Below are 14033 nucleotides of genomic sequence, written 5' to 3'. Positions count from 1 at the left end.
TTCTTATTTCTCTGTCACTTTAAAACTAAATGTAATCTTGGTTATATACACATTCCATGTTTTATATCTCTTGCTCCTATCTTTACTAAGCTTTGTAGATCATGAGGGTTTTGGGACCTTGGGACTTTGTTTTTGTCTTGTTTGGCTTTGTTTCTTTGAAATTGGATAAATCAATAAATGAAGGGGTAATCGACTAAAGAGAGTTCAATGAAAGCTCACATATATTAAACTAATGAGAACAAATGGAAACCACTCTGTTAATCTAAAAAGGCTTCTTGCAATGCAACTATGCAAGAAAGGTGTACTGGTGGACAAATAAAAAAAAAAAGGAAAATATGAAATCAAAATATAATCAGTCAAGTCAAACAAATTTTTAATAACTCTTTATATTTACAAATCTGAGATCTCAATACAGACAGATTTTTAATAGTAAAAAAGCTAGTAGTTGTATAAAAGATCCTAAATTCTACTCGTGCTTTAGAATTTCCAAATCAATTAGTTCATTCTATTTAATTATTTTTCTTTCAGTTCTTTGCTTCATTTTTGAGTAATCTATGCTGGAGAAGTGGTGAAGTTGTTACTGTATAAGTTTATGTTCATGGATTTGAGTCGTCTAAATAACCATTTGTAATGCATTGGTAGGAGATTTTAAGATTTAGGGTTTAATTTAATTCTCACGAGTGTGTCAAGATTTTTTTTACTAGTGTACACCAAATTTATTTCCAATATATTCTACCTACCTACCTACATAGAACCTTTAATAGGGTTGGTTGTCTAAGGCGTAATGCAGACAGTAGACATGTAACATCTCTAACATAATAGTCAGGAATCGATTTGTTAACATAACGGATTTTTTTTTATAGGGTTGCTGATTTAGTGAAAATTTTTTATGGAGCTGGATCAATCCTTTTCGGGATTAGTCGATCTGTTTGAAGAGTTGGATAATTGGTGTCGACCAAAAAAAATTTAATAGGATTGAGAAGAACTTCACATGCGAACACAGAAACAAACATACGAGGCCTTGAAAGCAGCAGTAGAATCTTTGTACCAATTTCCAATTCAGTGGAAGAAACCCCGACAGGTTTCAAAACGCTTCTCATTTCTCTGGATCTTGATGCCAAGTTGTGATACAAATCACAGATCAAATAAAAAACTGACCCACAGACAATGATGCATTTGTTCTTTCGTAAGAACTCAATTTTTTTTTTAATGTTTTTTGAGGCAATTTCTTGCGTCTTTGAATTGAATCCGAAAGGTTTACTTCACCTCTTCGCAGTTGAGTTTGTGGAGGGAGGCATGGCTTTGGAAGCTATGGTTTTCGCGGAAGATGTCTTCGGTTGCGGCTGGGGTGGTGGCGGAGGGCGGCGAGATGAGTTGGGAGAGCTGCTAGAGGTGGAGGAGCCGGCTAAGGAGTGTGAAGTTGGCGGCGGCGGGGGAGATGGTAGTTGGGAGACTTCTTGCTGCTCCTCGGCGGGCGGGGGCCGGCGGAAGAGGCGGCTGATGAGGAGCGTGAAGAACAGGGAGGAGGCGGAGAGCCAGAGAATGGCCCACATTGCTGTGGAGCTCAACCGCCGGCGGCAGATGAATGAGTACCTCGCCGTGCTGCGCTCCCTCACGCCCGCTTCCGACGCCCATAAGGTAATTCAATCGTTGATTGTTCTGTTTCTCGATCAAAGTTGCGATTTTGGGGAAGTAAAACAGGGCGATCAAGCTTCGATCGTCGCCGGCGCGATTGACTACGTGAAAGAGCTCGAGTAGCTGCTGCAATCGCTGGAAGTTCAGAAGCGTCTCGGGAAGCAGCAGCAGGCGGACGCCGCCGGCATCGCCTCCGCCTTCACCAGTTTATTCAGCTTTCCGCAGTACGCCACTTACTCGCCCGCCGGCTGCGAGATGGAGAACCGAGCCGGGACAGGGAACATCGAGGTGACGATGGCAGAGAGCCATGCGAGCCTGAAGGTGCTCGCCCGGAGGCAGCCTAGGCAGCTTCTGAAGCTGGCTGCCGGTCTGCAGAGCCTCTGTCTCGCGCCGCTCCACCTCAACGTCACCTCGGCCGGCGAGATGGCCATGTACTCCTTCAGCCTCAAGGTCCGTGCAAAGATCGCAGTTTCTTCTGCTAAAGTTCATTCCGACGACTCTTCTTCCCTCAACTTTGGCAGGTGGAAGACGACGAGCGCCGGTGCATGTCGGCGGAGGAGATCGCCACGGCGGTGCACCAAATGCTGAGAACGATTCAAGAGGAGGCAAACTGAAACATAGCCAACTTCGGTTCTTGTGTGCGATTTAAGATCTTCTTCCTGCAGCATGTGAAACCAGGTATTCAATTGTCAGGAGAGTTCTACTGATTGAGAATATATATTGATACGGTGCATGATCGTGGTGTCGGCGAGATGAGGTGGTCACGAGTCAAGACCACAAGATGGTCAAAAGTCAAGCGTACGTGGGGGTCAGAAGTCAAGCGTATGTGGCGGTCGGAAGTCACGCCTACATGGAGGTCGGAAGTTAGGCCTACGTGGGGGTCAAAAGACTGGCTTGCGCGAAGGTCAAAGATCCGACCTACGTGTAGTGTTAGGGGCCCAGTTGCAAGATGGGCTGGGTTAGGCACGAATGACGTCTTAAGAATGGATATAGCGTACAGGTCGGGATTGCCTTGTGACACAGGACATAGCGTACAGGTCGGGATTGGCCAACCAGACATAGCGTACAGGTTGGGATTGACCAACTAAGGATACAGGTCGGAGCTTCTAACCTTGCAGCACAGTATACATGGACAAGTGTATAGGTCGGGATTGACCAACCAAGGATACAGGTCGGGGCTTCTAACCTTGCGGCACAGGATACATGGACAAATGTATAGATCGGGATTGTGTCGACTGACTGATACAGGTCGAGATCCAAGATAAGCGGAAGCCGACTGACGGATACAGGTCGTGATCCAGGATAAGCAGAAGCCGACTGACGGATACAGGTCGTGATCCAGGATAAGCAAAAGCAGACCGATGCATACAGGTCGGGAGTGTGCCCACCAAGGATACAGGTCAGGACTCAAGATAAGCGGAAGCAGATTGATGCATACAGGTCGGGAGTGTGCCCACCAAGGATACAGGTCGAGACTCAAGATAAGCGGAAACAGACCGATGCATATAGGTCAGGAGTGTGCTCACCAAGGATACAGATCGAGACTCAAGATAAGCGGAAGCAAACCGATGCGTACCGGTCGGGAGTGTGCCTACCAAGGATACAGGTCGAGACTCAGATAAGCGGAAGCAGACCGATGCATACTGGGCAGGACTGATAAGCTTGGAGCACAAGATACAGGGACAAAAGTGTACAGATCGGAGGCAGGACCAGGATAAGCAGAATTGGATAGGGCATACAGGTCAGGTCAGACGGAGTCAAACCGACGTATAGCTTTGGAGGCGGGATAAACAGAGCCGAACTAAGGCATACAGGGCGCGATACGTGGGGTAATAAGAGGCAGGGCTGGTCGGGAATCTACAGTAGGGGATGCATAGAACAAGGTTAGAGGTACATGTCTGAAGGCGATACCAGATCGGGGTCAGCAAGTGCAAAGACCCAGTTTAGCGATCACGAACTAAAGAGACCATGCACTACACGACAAGTACACAAAGGAATCGTAACCACCTGTTAGAGAATAATCAGAGTGTTAGGGAATATGCCAATAGTCGGGGTTCATTATCCCTTCGGTTCTTCCACCAGCCTATGGGAAGATGCCACGTGTCATTCACCGCTAGACAAAACCTGACATCCGACATTCCCTGACACCCGTCAGATTCCAGAAACACCCATGACAGTATAAAAAGATATGTTTTGTCTCTTACGCAGGTATGCTCACTCGTCCTTTCTCACCAGTTTTTTACTTTTTGCCTTTCGTCCTTTCTCTGTTTCTTTTGGGAAAAAAGTACCTGATCCGGGGACCTTTTCCCTGGTTTTTGGCCTCTAACGTGGAGGGGACTCGTCTGAGTGTACGCAGGATCAGCAGTTTCACCACCCCCGTCGTCATCCGCTCGTGGGAGCCTTTCGGCGGGTTGCCAGGTCATCCAGGAGGTTCGACGATTTTTCGTCAACACCGACGATACTACGACACCGCCTTCATCCGACTCAACTTCCGTACATGATCATATACAACAAATAAATCGAAATGTTACAGTCAAAATAGAACGATTCAAGAATCTGAAAACATTTTCTAAGATTGTTTTTTTTTTCTTTTTGAGTCTGTTCTTGTTTTTCTCCATATGAACTGAGTCTATATATCTGCGATACAAAATCCTAAAATTCAAAAGAATATTCTAAATTATGAAATTTTGACAAAAGGGCATTCCTTTATAAAAAAAAAACATCAAAGGAGTGCCTCATCTGATCAGCAATACACCGTAATCGCTGCAACTAATTATTATAATGTTTAATAGCTATAAAATAATTGATACAATATTATAATAATTATTCGTAACTCAATGTATAAAGACATCCATAACGGCATTAATGTCTAAGGGGATGCTTGTTTAGAGGGTTTGATGAATAGGAAATGGGAAAGGAGTGAACCATAGGTGCTTGATTTGAGAGTTTCATTTTTTTCACAAGGGTTTCATTCCTTATTTGTTAACAATCATTCATTCCCCATTAAAACTAGTGGTTTGAAACTCATTCCTTGAAAAAATCTCTCATTACTAATGATACTCATTCCCCTTGCTAAACCAAGCAACCCCATTAAATTAATGATACCTATTATCATTCCCCACTAATATCATTCTCATTCCTATTCTCATTTCCCTTATTGAATTAAGCAGCCCCTAAGATATTAAGGTCGACGTGGAATTTTTTTTTTTTTTTTGATAATGTAACATTAACGAGTTCTAATTTTTGAACACATTAATACTACAGATTAAAAAATAAAAAATAAATATTAATATATTTGCACGTCAAAAATATTATGGATGCTCTAACAAGTAATACAATATTATTATAGTATTATATAAGCTACAATAGCCACGGCAGTTGTACTATAATTGTAATAGTAGCTATTTAAGCAGTTGCTACAGTTATTTAAATAGAGTTTGATCCATTTTAAATTTTTTTGATAAAATTTAAATAATTTGATAGTATTTCATAATTTTAAGATTTATGAGTCAAGGTTTTAGGGTTTAGCCACTATAACTATTTTAATGTGATTTTCATCAATTTAAAATAATTTTAATAAAGTTTAAATAATTTTTTTTTTATAATCTAGATATTCTAACTCTTTAAATTAAAGAGTTATGACAAGATAGTAAAAGATGTTTTGATATAATAATATTTTATATATAATAATTTTAATTAAAATAAAATAATTAATTTTTTAAGTGATAGCACGATTATATATTGTAATAGTTTTATAACTGCTACATCAACCTGAGTATTTTCAGAAAAAAAAATCAAATAAGATACGCTTCTGATTTTTTTATTTTTTTAAAAAAATGATTTATATAGTTTTGGACGTGCTTTTAATTTCCCCTAAGATTTATTCATGAAAAACAACAAAAACAATAATAATGAAAAATTTTACCCTCCATCAAGCTCAATGCAAGATTATACTGTATCTAAAAACAACATAAATCTTGTTTATTCGTTTGCGTCAAGTAAATGATGGTATGATAGTTGACATCATTATCGTCATAGATTTTATCCCTCCACTGAGTTCTATTCGAGATGCATCATCGTCATCGCCTTCGTGGATTTTATCCCTCCAAGCTCGATGCAAGAACTCATCGTCGTCGTCATTCATTGTACTCATCATTATGATCTCTTCATGGAGCTATGCGCCTATGCCCCTCACACTCCATATAGCTTATTAAAACAACTTATAACACATTTTAACAAATGTAAAGTCTACAAAGTGCCTAAGTTCATATAGCTTTCAAACAAATTATGAGTTATTCGTAATATCACATACACTAATAGAAGGGTTATCTAGACCTTAGACTAATGGTTTCGAACGATTGCTGAATCGATCCAAACAATGGGGAATTAGTAATTCACATAAACAACACCAATCCAAAGTCTTGACTGCAATTCGATACAGAAACAAATCACAATGCATTTCTCTTAAACATCTGAAACCTCACAATGACTGCTTTAATCAACTTACATATGTCGAAAGCACAAATTAATATTGTAGTGCTAATTACTAAAGATATCATCACATTCTTATTAGCACACACAAGTATATTGCTATAGTTACCATACAATTACAGATACAAAACAATACCCCCTAGAGTAGCATTTAAAGTGGTTAGATGTTAGCTGATAATAACACCACAAAAGCAATTTCAAGTATCATGATCTTCGAGTTTACTTCAAGAAGAAGTCGTCAACAATTTTAACATGGTAATAAGAATCACGACTTGATCACAAAGAACAATATGGGTTAAACAAGATTACTATTTACAACTGACATATAGCAGATCAAGTAATCATTCAAGACGTGTAAAAAAATCTACTAGGCTAAAAAACTTTCGCTCAACAAACAATTTTCTTAAGCTGATAACTATAGAAAGAGAGTTTCAAATATTAAGATGGGTTCTGAAACACACTTTGCATAGCATACAAAAACCTCAATGAAGAGCAACTTTATTTGCATTTACAAGAATTGTGTTATGCCAACATTTGGTTTTTAATAAAACATGATATTATGCCATCACACTTACCACTAGATCTGTCTACAATCTGGGAAGAAATTGCTGGCTGGGAGCAAATCTCCAAATCACTTTTAAAATAAGCAACATCAGTGCTTTTACCCGATCTTTCACAGTCACCTCTTAAAGGAGCTAAATTTGGCCTATAGCCACAGAGAATTTCCCAATCCAACCATGATGGCAAACCTTGTATCCGCATCTTCTTCCTACTTAAAGTTCTTCGGTCATATGTGAATATCGCATCCTGCAGCCAAATCAATAATACTCCATCCTGTTCAGAGATGGTTATCAACCTCGAATGCCTCTTGTCGAGACCCAAAGGCGCACCAACAGGAAGGATGTATTCCTGCTCCCAGTTGTTGCTACTTCGATCCTTGAGGACCCATATCTCAATGAGAGTGGGCTTCCTGAGATCCACTACAGACAGACATCCACCCAGCTCTACTATGCTAAACTTTAAACCAAATTCTGGATGATGGGTTATTACCGACTCTTCTTTCCCCAAATCGAACGATACAATTCTTGCAGGACCAAAGAAAAATGGATGGACTGCCCAATGTAAAAAACCACTAGCATATACAGGCAAACCATACGGAGGCTGCAGGAAATCTGGCACTGGTCTCCATGACCCTGTTACACCAACAGTGCATACCTCAGCTGAAACCTTCTGGTTAACATTATCATCCTCACCGGGTTCTTTTGAATAGGATAAGCGAACAACTTTATATTTCTCAGATGCAGAATCAAATCCAAAACCATAGGCCGTCACAAGTGGCAAAGGAGAGTGTCTAGTAGATTTCGGTAGTGTGACAAACTCCTTTGTGATAGGATTGCATATCAGAACACAATCATGATCAGCTGATGCAAAACAAAGAAATCCATTGCATGCCCCGACTAAATTCCATTCAAGGGAGCTGACCAAGTTACTGATGGAATTATCGCTAATGTGGAGTTGATAGCTAGCAAGATTCATTGGACTTATGCTTATAACATTCTCCCTCAGCATTCGACGTGACAGAAATAGCAGTTTAGAATCTGGATCAGTAGGCAATTGGGCAGAGTGAAGGTACCTGAATTCTGGACTCTTTATCACATCATTCCAAAACTTTGATACACAACAACACCGAACAACTGCTTTCAAAGGTAATCTGGAGAGGATGCAGAACAAGATGTCGCGCGAAGGGCCAGTTGCAGTAGTTTTTGCTTCCATTTGGGTTTTGGAGTATATGTGCACAATCAACTAATTTGCATCACGGAATCAGATACCTAAAGGGAATCATGAGCATTATATTCATTAGTTGAACATTCTTAAAAGCTAAATATCATACCAGGGCCGTTTCTAGACGATATTCTAGGGTTCAAGACGGGTTTTGCTATCAAAAACAAAACTGAAATTAGAGAGATTATGCAAAAAAATTCAGATAATGAGGCCTTTTAAGCTGTTCAAGTTGCTAAAGCCGAAGCTCGCCATAACTATAGAAAATTCTTTCCAAATCAAACAATAATCTATCGATCAGAGCAAAGATTTATTTCCCAAGGACCAAAAGCTGAGGCTTACCACTTTCCGCTGCAGAAGAATCACGATCGTGGTTGTCACACCAAGAACAATCTTTACGCTGCAGAAGATTCTAACAATTATATTTTTTTTAAAAAAAAAAGAGGGGAAAAAAAAAACAAAGCAGAAAACAGATCCGCCTGCAGCAGATCGAACAAGGATCGAAATCCCAAATCAAGAAAAGTTTAACAAATTATCACCTTTTTTCTTCCGAAGAAAAAATTGAACCCAACCCTAGCGTTGAGCACCCCCGAAATAGAAAAAATCGCTAGCCAAAAAAAAAAAAAAAATTGAACCTGATGAAGAACGATCACTAATCACCTGCCTCTGATATTGTTCTCCCTCACCGGAATTATCAAGCCTCGAGCGCAAACACAGAAGAAGAAGAAGAAAAAGAAAGAGGTAGTTCACGCTGGCTTGGGTTCTAGGATACGAGGTGGGAAGAATCTCCGTCCGTACTTTATCGATCGTCTTTTCCAATCAAAGCACTGCGGAGTCCGCAGTGGAGTCCACGATGCTTCCTTCGTTCATTGGCAATAGCGCCTCTCCGCGATTGGCGGTCCTTCTCTCGCAACTCGCCATCCTAAAATTTTCTTGTAATTTTAAAGTCCAACGATACTCTTAATTTATAATTATTATTGTCGTTATAATAATTTCAATACCGCTCTCTGCCATTGGCCGTCGCTCACTTACCATTCGTCCGTCTTAAAAATATCTTGTAATTTTCATAGAAAACATTATTAAATTTAGATTTTAAGGGGGAAACAAACAAAAAAAAACACTTTATTATACTGTCCAAATGTCCAATGAAGTTGGGCCTTACAAGAATTTTTTTAAAAAAATCCATGTATAATATAACATACATTTATATTTTGGCTAAATCTCATGTAAAAAAATTATCCTCCATTTTATTATGAAATGTCATCTTCTAGACTCTCGATAATGATGATAGAAATAGATAATGTCAAAACAAGATTTAATTGTCCACTCTTAGCCAATTACCGATACAACTCAATATGTGTAAAAAATTTTAAATTCTTCGTACCATCAAATTTATAATATACCAATTCATATTCATGATAAAACTTTGTTGATCTAAAATTATATTAAGAGAAAGAAGTTTCATTGATGACTCATTGAACCAAATACTTCATTCCTTCATGATAAAATATATTATTGCATTAAAAACATCAAAGTGATAATGATGCTTAATTGTAATTTATTGAGGGAACGACTAATCTTATATAGACAATCAAAATCAGGCACATCTATTTCATTTCTCAGAAAAAAAGCTCACTTACATGAAGAAATTCTTTCCACCTGCATTATCTAAGTTCTTAAAGAATATTTTTTTTTGTAATAAAGACCAATGTAATAACAATAAAAATGTCTTGAAATTTTCTTTTAAGAATTTGACAAAGAATATATGTTGTTTTTATAATTTTATACATTAAGTTCAAAATGAACACAAATTCAAAGTTTGTTATGTTTTGTAAATTCCCTAAACATCATTTTTAGTTCTTTTGTTTGTTTCAAAAAATTTATAAGTTGCAATATACATATCTATCAATGTTTTTATTGAGTCATAGCGAGAACTTGAATGAGTAACTCATGCTCGCTACAAATTACCAATCTTATTGGCCCTGCTTTCGGAATCACATTCTCCACTTGCTAATATATGCACAATTTCATTTCTTTATGCAGTATATAACTCAGCAATACGCTTAGTAGAAGAAGTGACAATATGACCCAAATAGCACCGACATCCTTAGCTGCAAAAATTAATGCCGTTTGTAATTGATGGGCAAAATAGTGAACACTACAAGAGAAACATCCATTTGCAACCGATATTTTCATCGCTAAACAATTGCTGAATGCATTTAAATAGGTGAAACATAAATAGCAACAGGGTTAGTAACAAAATTTAAATTTTGTCACTAAATTAATGACCGATATAATCTTCGGTCACTAATTAGCGACGGAATTTAATTTTCATTGATAATTAGCGATCAAATTTTATTTCAGTCGCTAATTTTGTGACATAAATTAAATTCCATCACAAATTCTGTCACTATTTGAAAGTATTCTTGTAGTAGAACATAGAATGCATAAGAGCAATCTCTAAGAAATAAAGTCTGAAGTCATTTCATGCACCACACATATTTCTAGCATTATCATATTTTTGGCCTCTTATTTTCTTAACCTAAAGGTCACGATGAATAAGAACATTTGGTATTTTTTTTTTTTCCAAAATTCAATAAGATAGTGTCACTAACACTTTTGATGACAAAAACTCTTTCTATCAAAATTTCATGATTGTTCACAAATTTCAAGTTAATGGTCATTTGATTCCGTTTAGATATATCTTATGCTTCATTAACAAGAATACAAAAATATTTATCTCCAATTTTTTCACAAACCGTTTGCCATACTTTATTGGTTATAATATGTAAAATCTTTTTCTAAATTTCTAGAGCATATATCGGGCATTTTTTAGAGAATTCTCAAGCACAACTTCTGTAGGAACAAGATGAACAAGAGAAGGAGTGAATCTTGTCTTAAAACTTTTCTTTTTTAGTTTTGAAAACTTATCGAGTCCTAACGGAAACAAAAAACAATTATAAGAAAAACAATAGAGTATACATTTATTTTTACCTGGTTTGAAGCCTTCAATGACTCCTACTTCAAGGCCCGTAATCTTTTGGATCGTATCGATTGGGCAATCTACTAAAATCTTCTCCGAAAAACTTTTGAACAGAGAAGTCAAATCACAAATTAGGAAAGTGTAACAATCTACATGAAACGACCCATAACTCCCTTCCTAAGACATCCAACATATAGCATACCACATTTCCTTTAGGTCTAAAGAAAACTTCATCACATGTAAACTTTAATTCTCAACATATATATTTTGAATGAAAATTTCTTAAGCTTCCAATGACAAAATATGAAAACATAAAACGAATAGTCTACAACTCATATCCACATAACAATCAAAAGACTACATTTATTAACATACTCTTAATTCCCTTGGACAGTGTGCTATGCATTCCATCTCATCTCCTCAGTTACTCCACCTCCACGTCCTCTATCACCTCTTTGGTTCCTACACCTGCATCATTTACATTGTGAGTCCATCGACCCGCAAATATAATTTTCCACAAGTAGGTACATGATGAAAATAGAAGAGCAATATTTAAAACTAGGAATTATGAACATGAACTTTCTTTTATAATTTAACTTCAATCAAAATCAAGCATGCCATAATATCCATAATAAAAGAACTTCAACATCATTTACTAAAAGTAACAAGCGACATTTAATAACATACACAATAAGGAAAACCTCAACATAATCTATCATCAGTAAGCATGGTGCATTTGTGGTAACCTTTATTAGAGCACAATCATTCAATCCATATTCATGACCCGTTGGGAGGTACCTCCTAGGGGAGACTATATATCCGTCTAGCTGAAGCCATTATACATTTCATTAATAGTCATGTTTGGAAAGGTCCTTCCTGGAACTGATCTCGGGGCACCAATCCCGTATTGTTACCACTTATGCACCAAATCTTTTAATTATTCATGTAGGAGATTCCTAACTTCAATCTATCATAATATATAGGCGATAACAGGCATAGATCATACCATCAAGTCATATAAGAAAATAATTAAATAAACAACTTCTTTTTCATGACATAAAAGAGGAAACCTACATAATTCATACCATCTAGTCATAACAAGAAATAATTGAATGAACAACTTCTTTATCCACTAAATATTTCTAATATACTTATTCTGTCTCAAGGAGATAAGCAACCACCACCACACCCTCCCTAAGCCACATTTTCATTCCCACCAAAATCCGAAACTCACACATAAAGCAAGATTCAACTTAACCAAAACAATAATTCCAATTTGTCCAACAAACTGAAACCAACACAATAAACAAATAGGTCACAACCCAAGTATCAATCTCGTTAGATCCAGCAAACTGAAACCATTCCTCACAATTTTCTATCCTTCTGGTGCTGTCCCAAAACATGCGTTATCAGAGAAAAAACACAATATTAAATAAACCCAATCATACACTCACAAAATCTGTTGAAGAAAAATCAGAACCAATAAGAAGAAACAATACTACATCGAAAATAGTTTTGCACCCTACCAAATCTGCTGCAAATAAACCAAATTTCTTATGTAGAAACATTAAAACCTCGAAATCAATTTGTCAACTATCAAATCTGCTACTAGCTTGCGGAAGAATGACATCATCAAATCCAAAACCCTGTTTCCCAAACCCGATCAACATTCAGAAGAGCTAAAACCTCACAAAGAGCAGTGCAGCAAAAAATCGAACCCATCTATGAATCCCGAACACATTCCAGTGGGGTAAGATCATTACAAAGAAGTTATGAAATCATAAAACAAAACATCCCACATCTCTGAAATTCAGAACCGAACAGAAGAAGAGAAAACACGCAAACACCCTAACTCAAATTCTCCGAAATCTGTCCCTGAAATTCCAACAACACAAAGAAACCATCATAGCTTACTCACCCACAATCACATCCGAAGAATCCTCTTGAAGGACAGTGCAAAACCAAAGAAACCCTAATCCCATACCTTTAAGGGAAGAAAATACTTGTCTTCCTTGCAATTTGAAGGATAAATCTCATCTTCGGTACGATTCGAACCTTCAACCCAACAGCCCTCATCAAAAGCCCTAATCAGCAAGTGATTGTGCCATCGATAGCACCCTCGTCCCAACAAGGTGGCGCCGGCGTGGAAGGGCAAAAAGGAGGGGCGTCGACGAAGAATTGCGAGAAGAGGAGTTCAAGATCGCGAGAATTGAAAGGGAACAGTACCCATTAGGTATTTATACTAGGTTTCATTAATCCCAAACTTAGGCTTAATTAATCACAGCCCTAGGTTTAAGTTAATTGCAAACCTTGATTAATGGATCAAATCCAACTCCTAAACTAAGTTTCAATCCCTCATAATATCCCGACCAATTTCAATTTAAATCTATGAAATTATTCATAAATTTCCATAGGCAAAACTTCTTTCATAAAACACCCATTATTTTATATTAATTATTTTGTCGAATCTCACACTACACTTTCTATGCAAGTATAATCATTATTAAAAATACACTTTTACCGACATTAGTAGTAGTTGTAGTTCATAACTCATGGTCGGAATCTCTCTGACTACAGCAATTGGGCATAGCAGAGTAGTAGCAAAGAAGTATTATGAAGATGGTGTAGCAGAAAGATGTTGAAAGCTTGTAGAAAGTTGTTGAAAGAGCTGGTCGAACCCCTCTTTTATACTGCATTGGAGGTGACTCTAATAACCCAAGGCGCCTCCAAGGGTGTTGATTTGATTTGTAAAAGTAGTTGTTTATCCTATTGGGGCACCTCTAATCCATCTGAGGCGCCTTCAATCAATCTAGGGTGCTTCCAATGCCCAAAACATCATCCATGAAGTTTATCTACGTGGAGGCACCTCTATCCACCCAGGGTGCCTCCAATCAGTTGAGGCACCTTGAGCATTTTCATCCGAACTTCAATTTTGCTTCAAGCTTCTGTAAAAAAAGTGTTAGTGTAAATAACAAAATTACCTATAAAATAGAGTTAGAACAGATGCATAAATTAATTTATGAATTAGATTTGGTCTTACTAGGATCAGGATCTAGTCTTAGTCTCAACTTAGATTTCTAAAATGGATCTAAATTGGACCAGAGCCTACAGTCTCACTGGATCTCTCCTTCAATTGCTTACCTGA

At 37.6% G+C, this 14033-nt stretch overlaps 1 protein-coding gene, 1 long non-coding RNA gene and 1 pseudogene across 4 annotated transcripts; 1 reads left to right on the top strand and 2 right to left on the bottom strand.

Moving 5' to 3' along the window:
• The first annotated feature begins 185 nt into the window (after window positions 1-185).
• Window positions 186-2358, top strand: LOC121976661 (annotated as a pseudogene).
• Window positions 2359-6542: 4184 nt separating this feature from the next.
• Window positions 6543-8846, bottom strand: LOC121976658 (F-box protein At3g07870-like). Of its 3 annotated transcripts, none has more exons than XM_042528923.1 (3): window positions 8541-8846; window positions 8248-8305; window positions 6543-7955 (listed from the first exon to the last, which is right to left on the bottom strand). In XM_042528923.1, the coding sequence occupies exon 3, from the start codon at window positions 7897-7899 to the stop codon at window positions 6649-6651; it is 1251 nt and encodes a 416-aa protein (XP_042384857.1). In that variant the 5' UTR covers window positions 7900-7955; window positions 8248-8305; window positions 8541-8846; the 3' UTR covers window positions 6543-6648. The 3 variants fall into 3 exon arrangements, with proteins under 3 accessions (XP_042384857.1, XP_042384858.1, XP_042384859.1); XM_042528924.1 differs by having other exon boundaries at window positions 8566-8846; XM_042528925.1 differs by having other exon boundaries at window positions 8570-8846.
• A 2253-nt stretch (window positions 8847-11099) lies between these two features.
• On the bottom strand, window positions 11100-13362 carry LOC121977955. Its single transcript, XR_006111097.1, has 2 exons — window positions 12873-13362; window positions 11100-11356 (listed from the first exon to the last, which is right to left on the bottom strand). It is a non-coding gene; the product is annotated as an uncharacterized LOC121977955 (long non-coding RNA).
• Window positions 13363-14033: the final 671 nt, after the last annotated feature.

This window comes from Zingiber officinale, chromosome 4B (assembly GCF_018446385.1).
Source record: "Zingiber officinale cultivar Zhangliang chromosome 4B, Zo_v1.1, whole genome shotgun sequence".
In the NCBI taxonomy this organism is placed as follows: Eukaryota; Viridiplantae; Streptophyta; class Magnoliopsida; order Zingiberales; family Zingiberaceae; genus Zingiber; species Zingiber officinale.
This window is presented reverse-complemented; position numbering and strand designations above follow the sequence as displayed.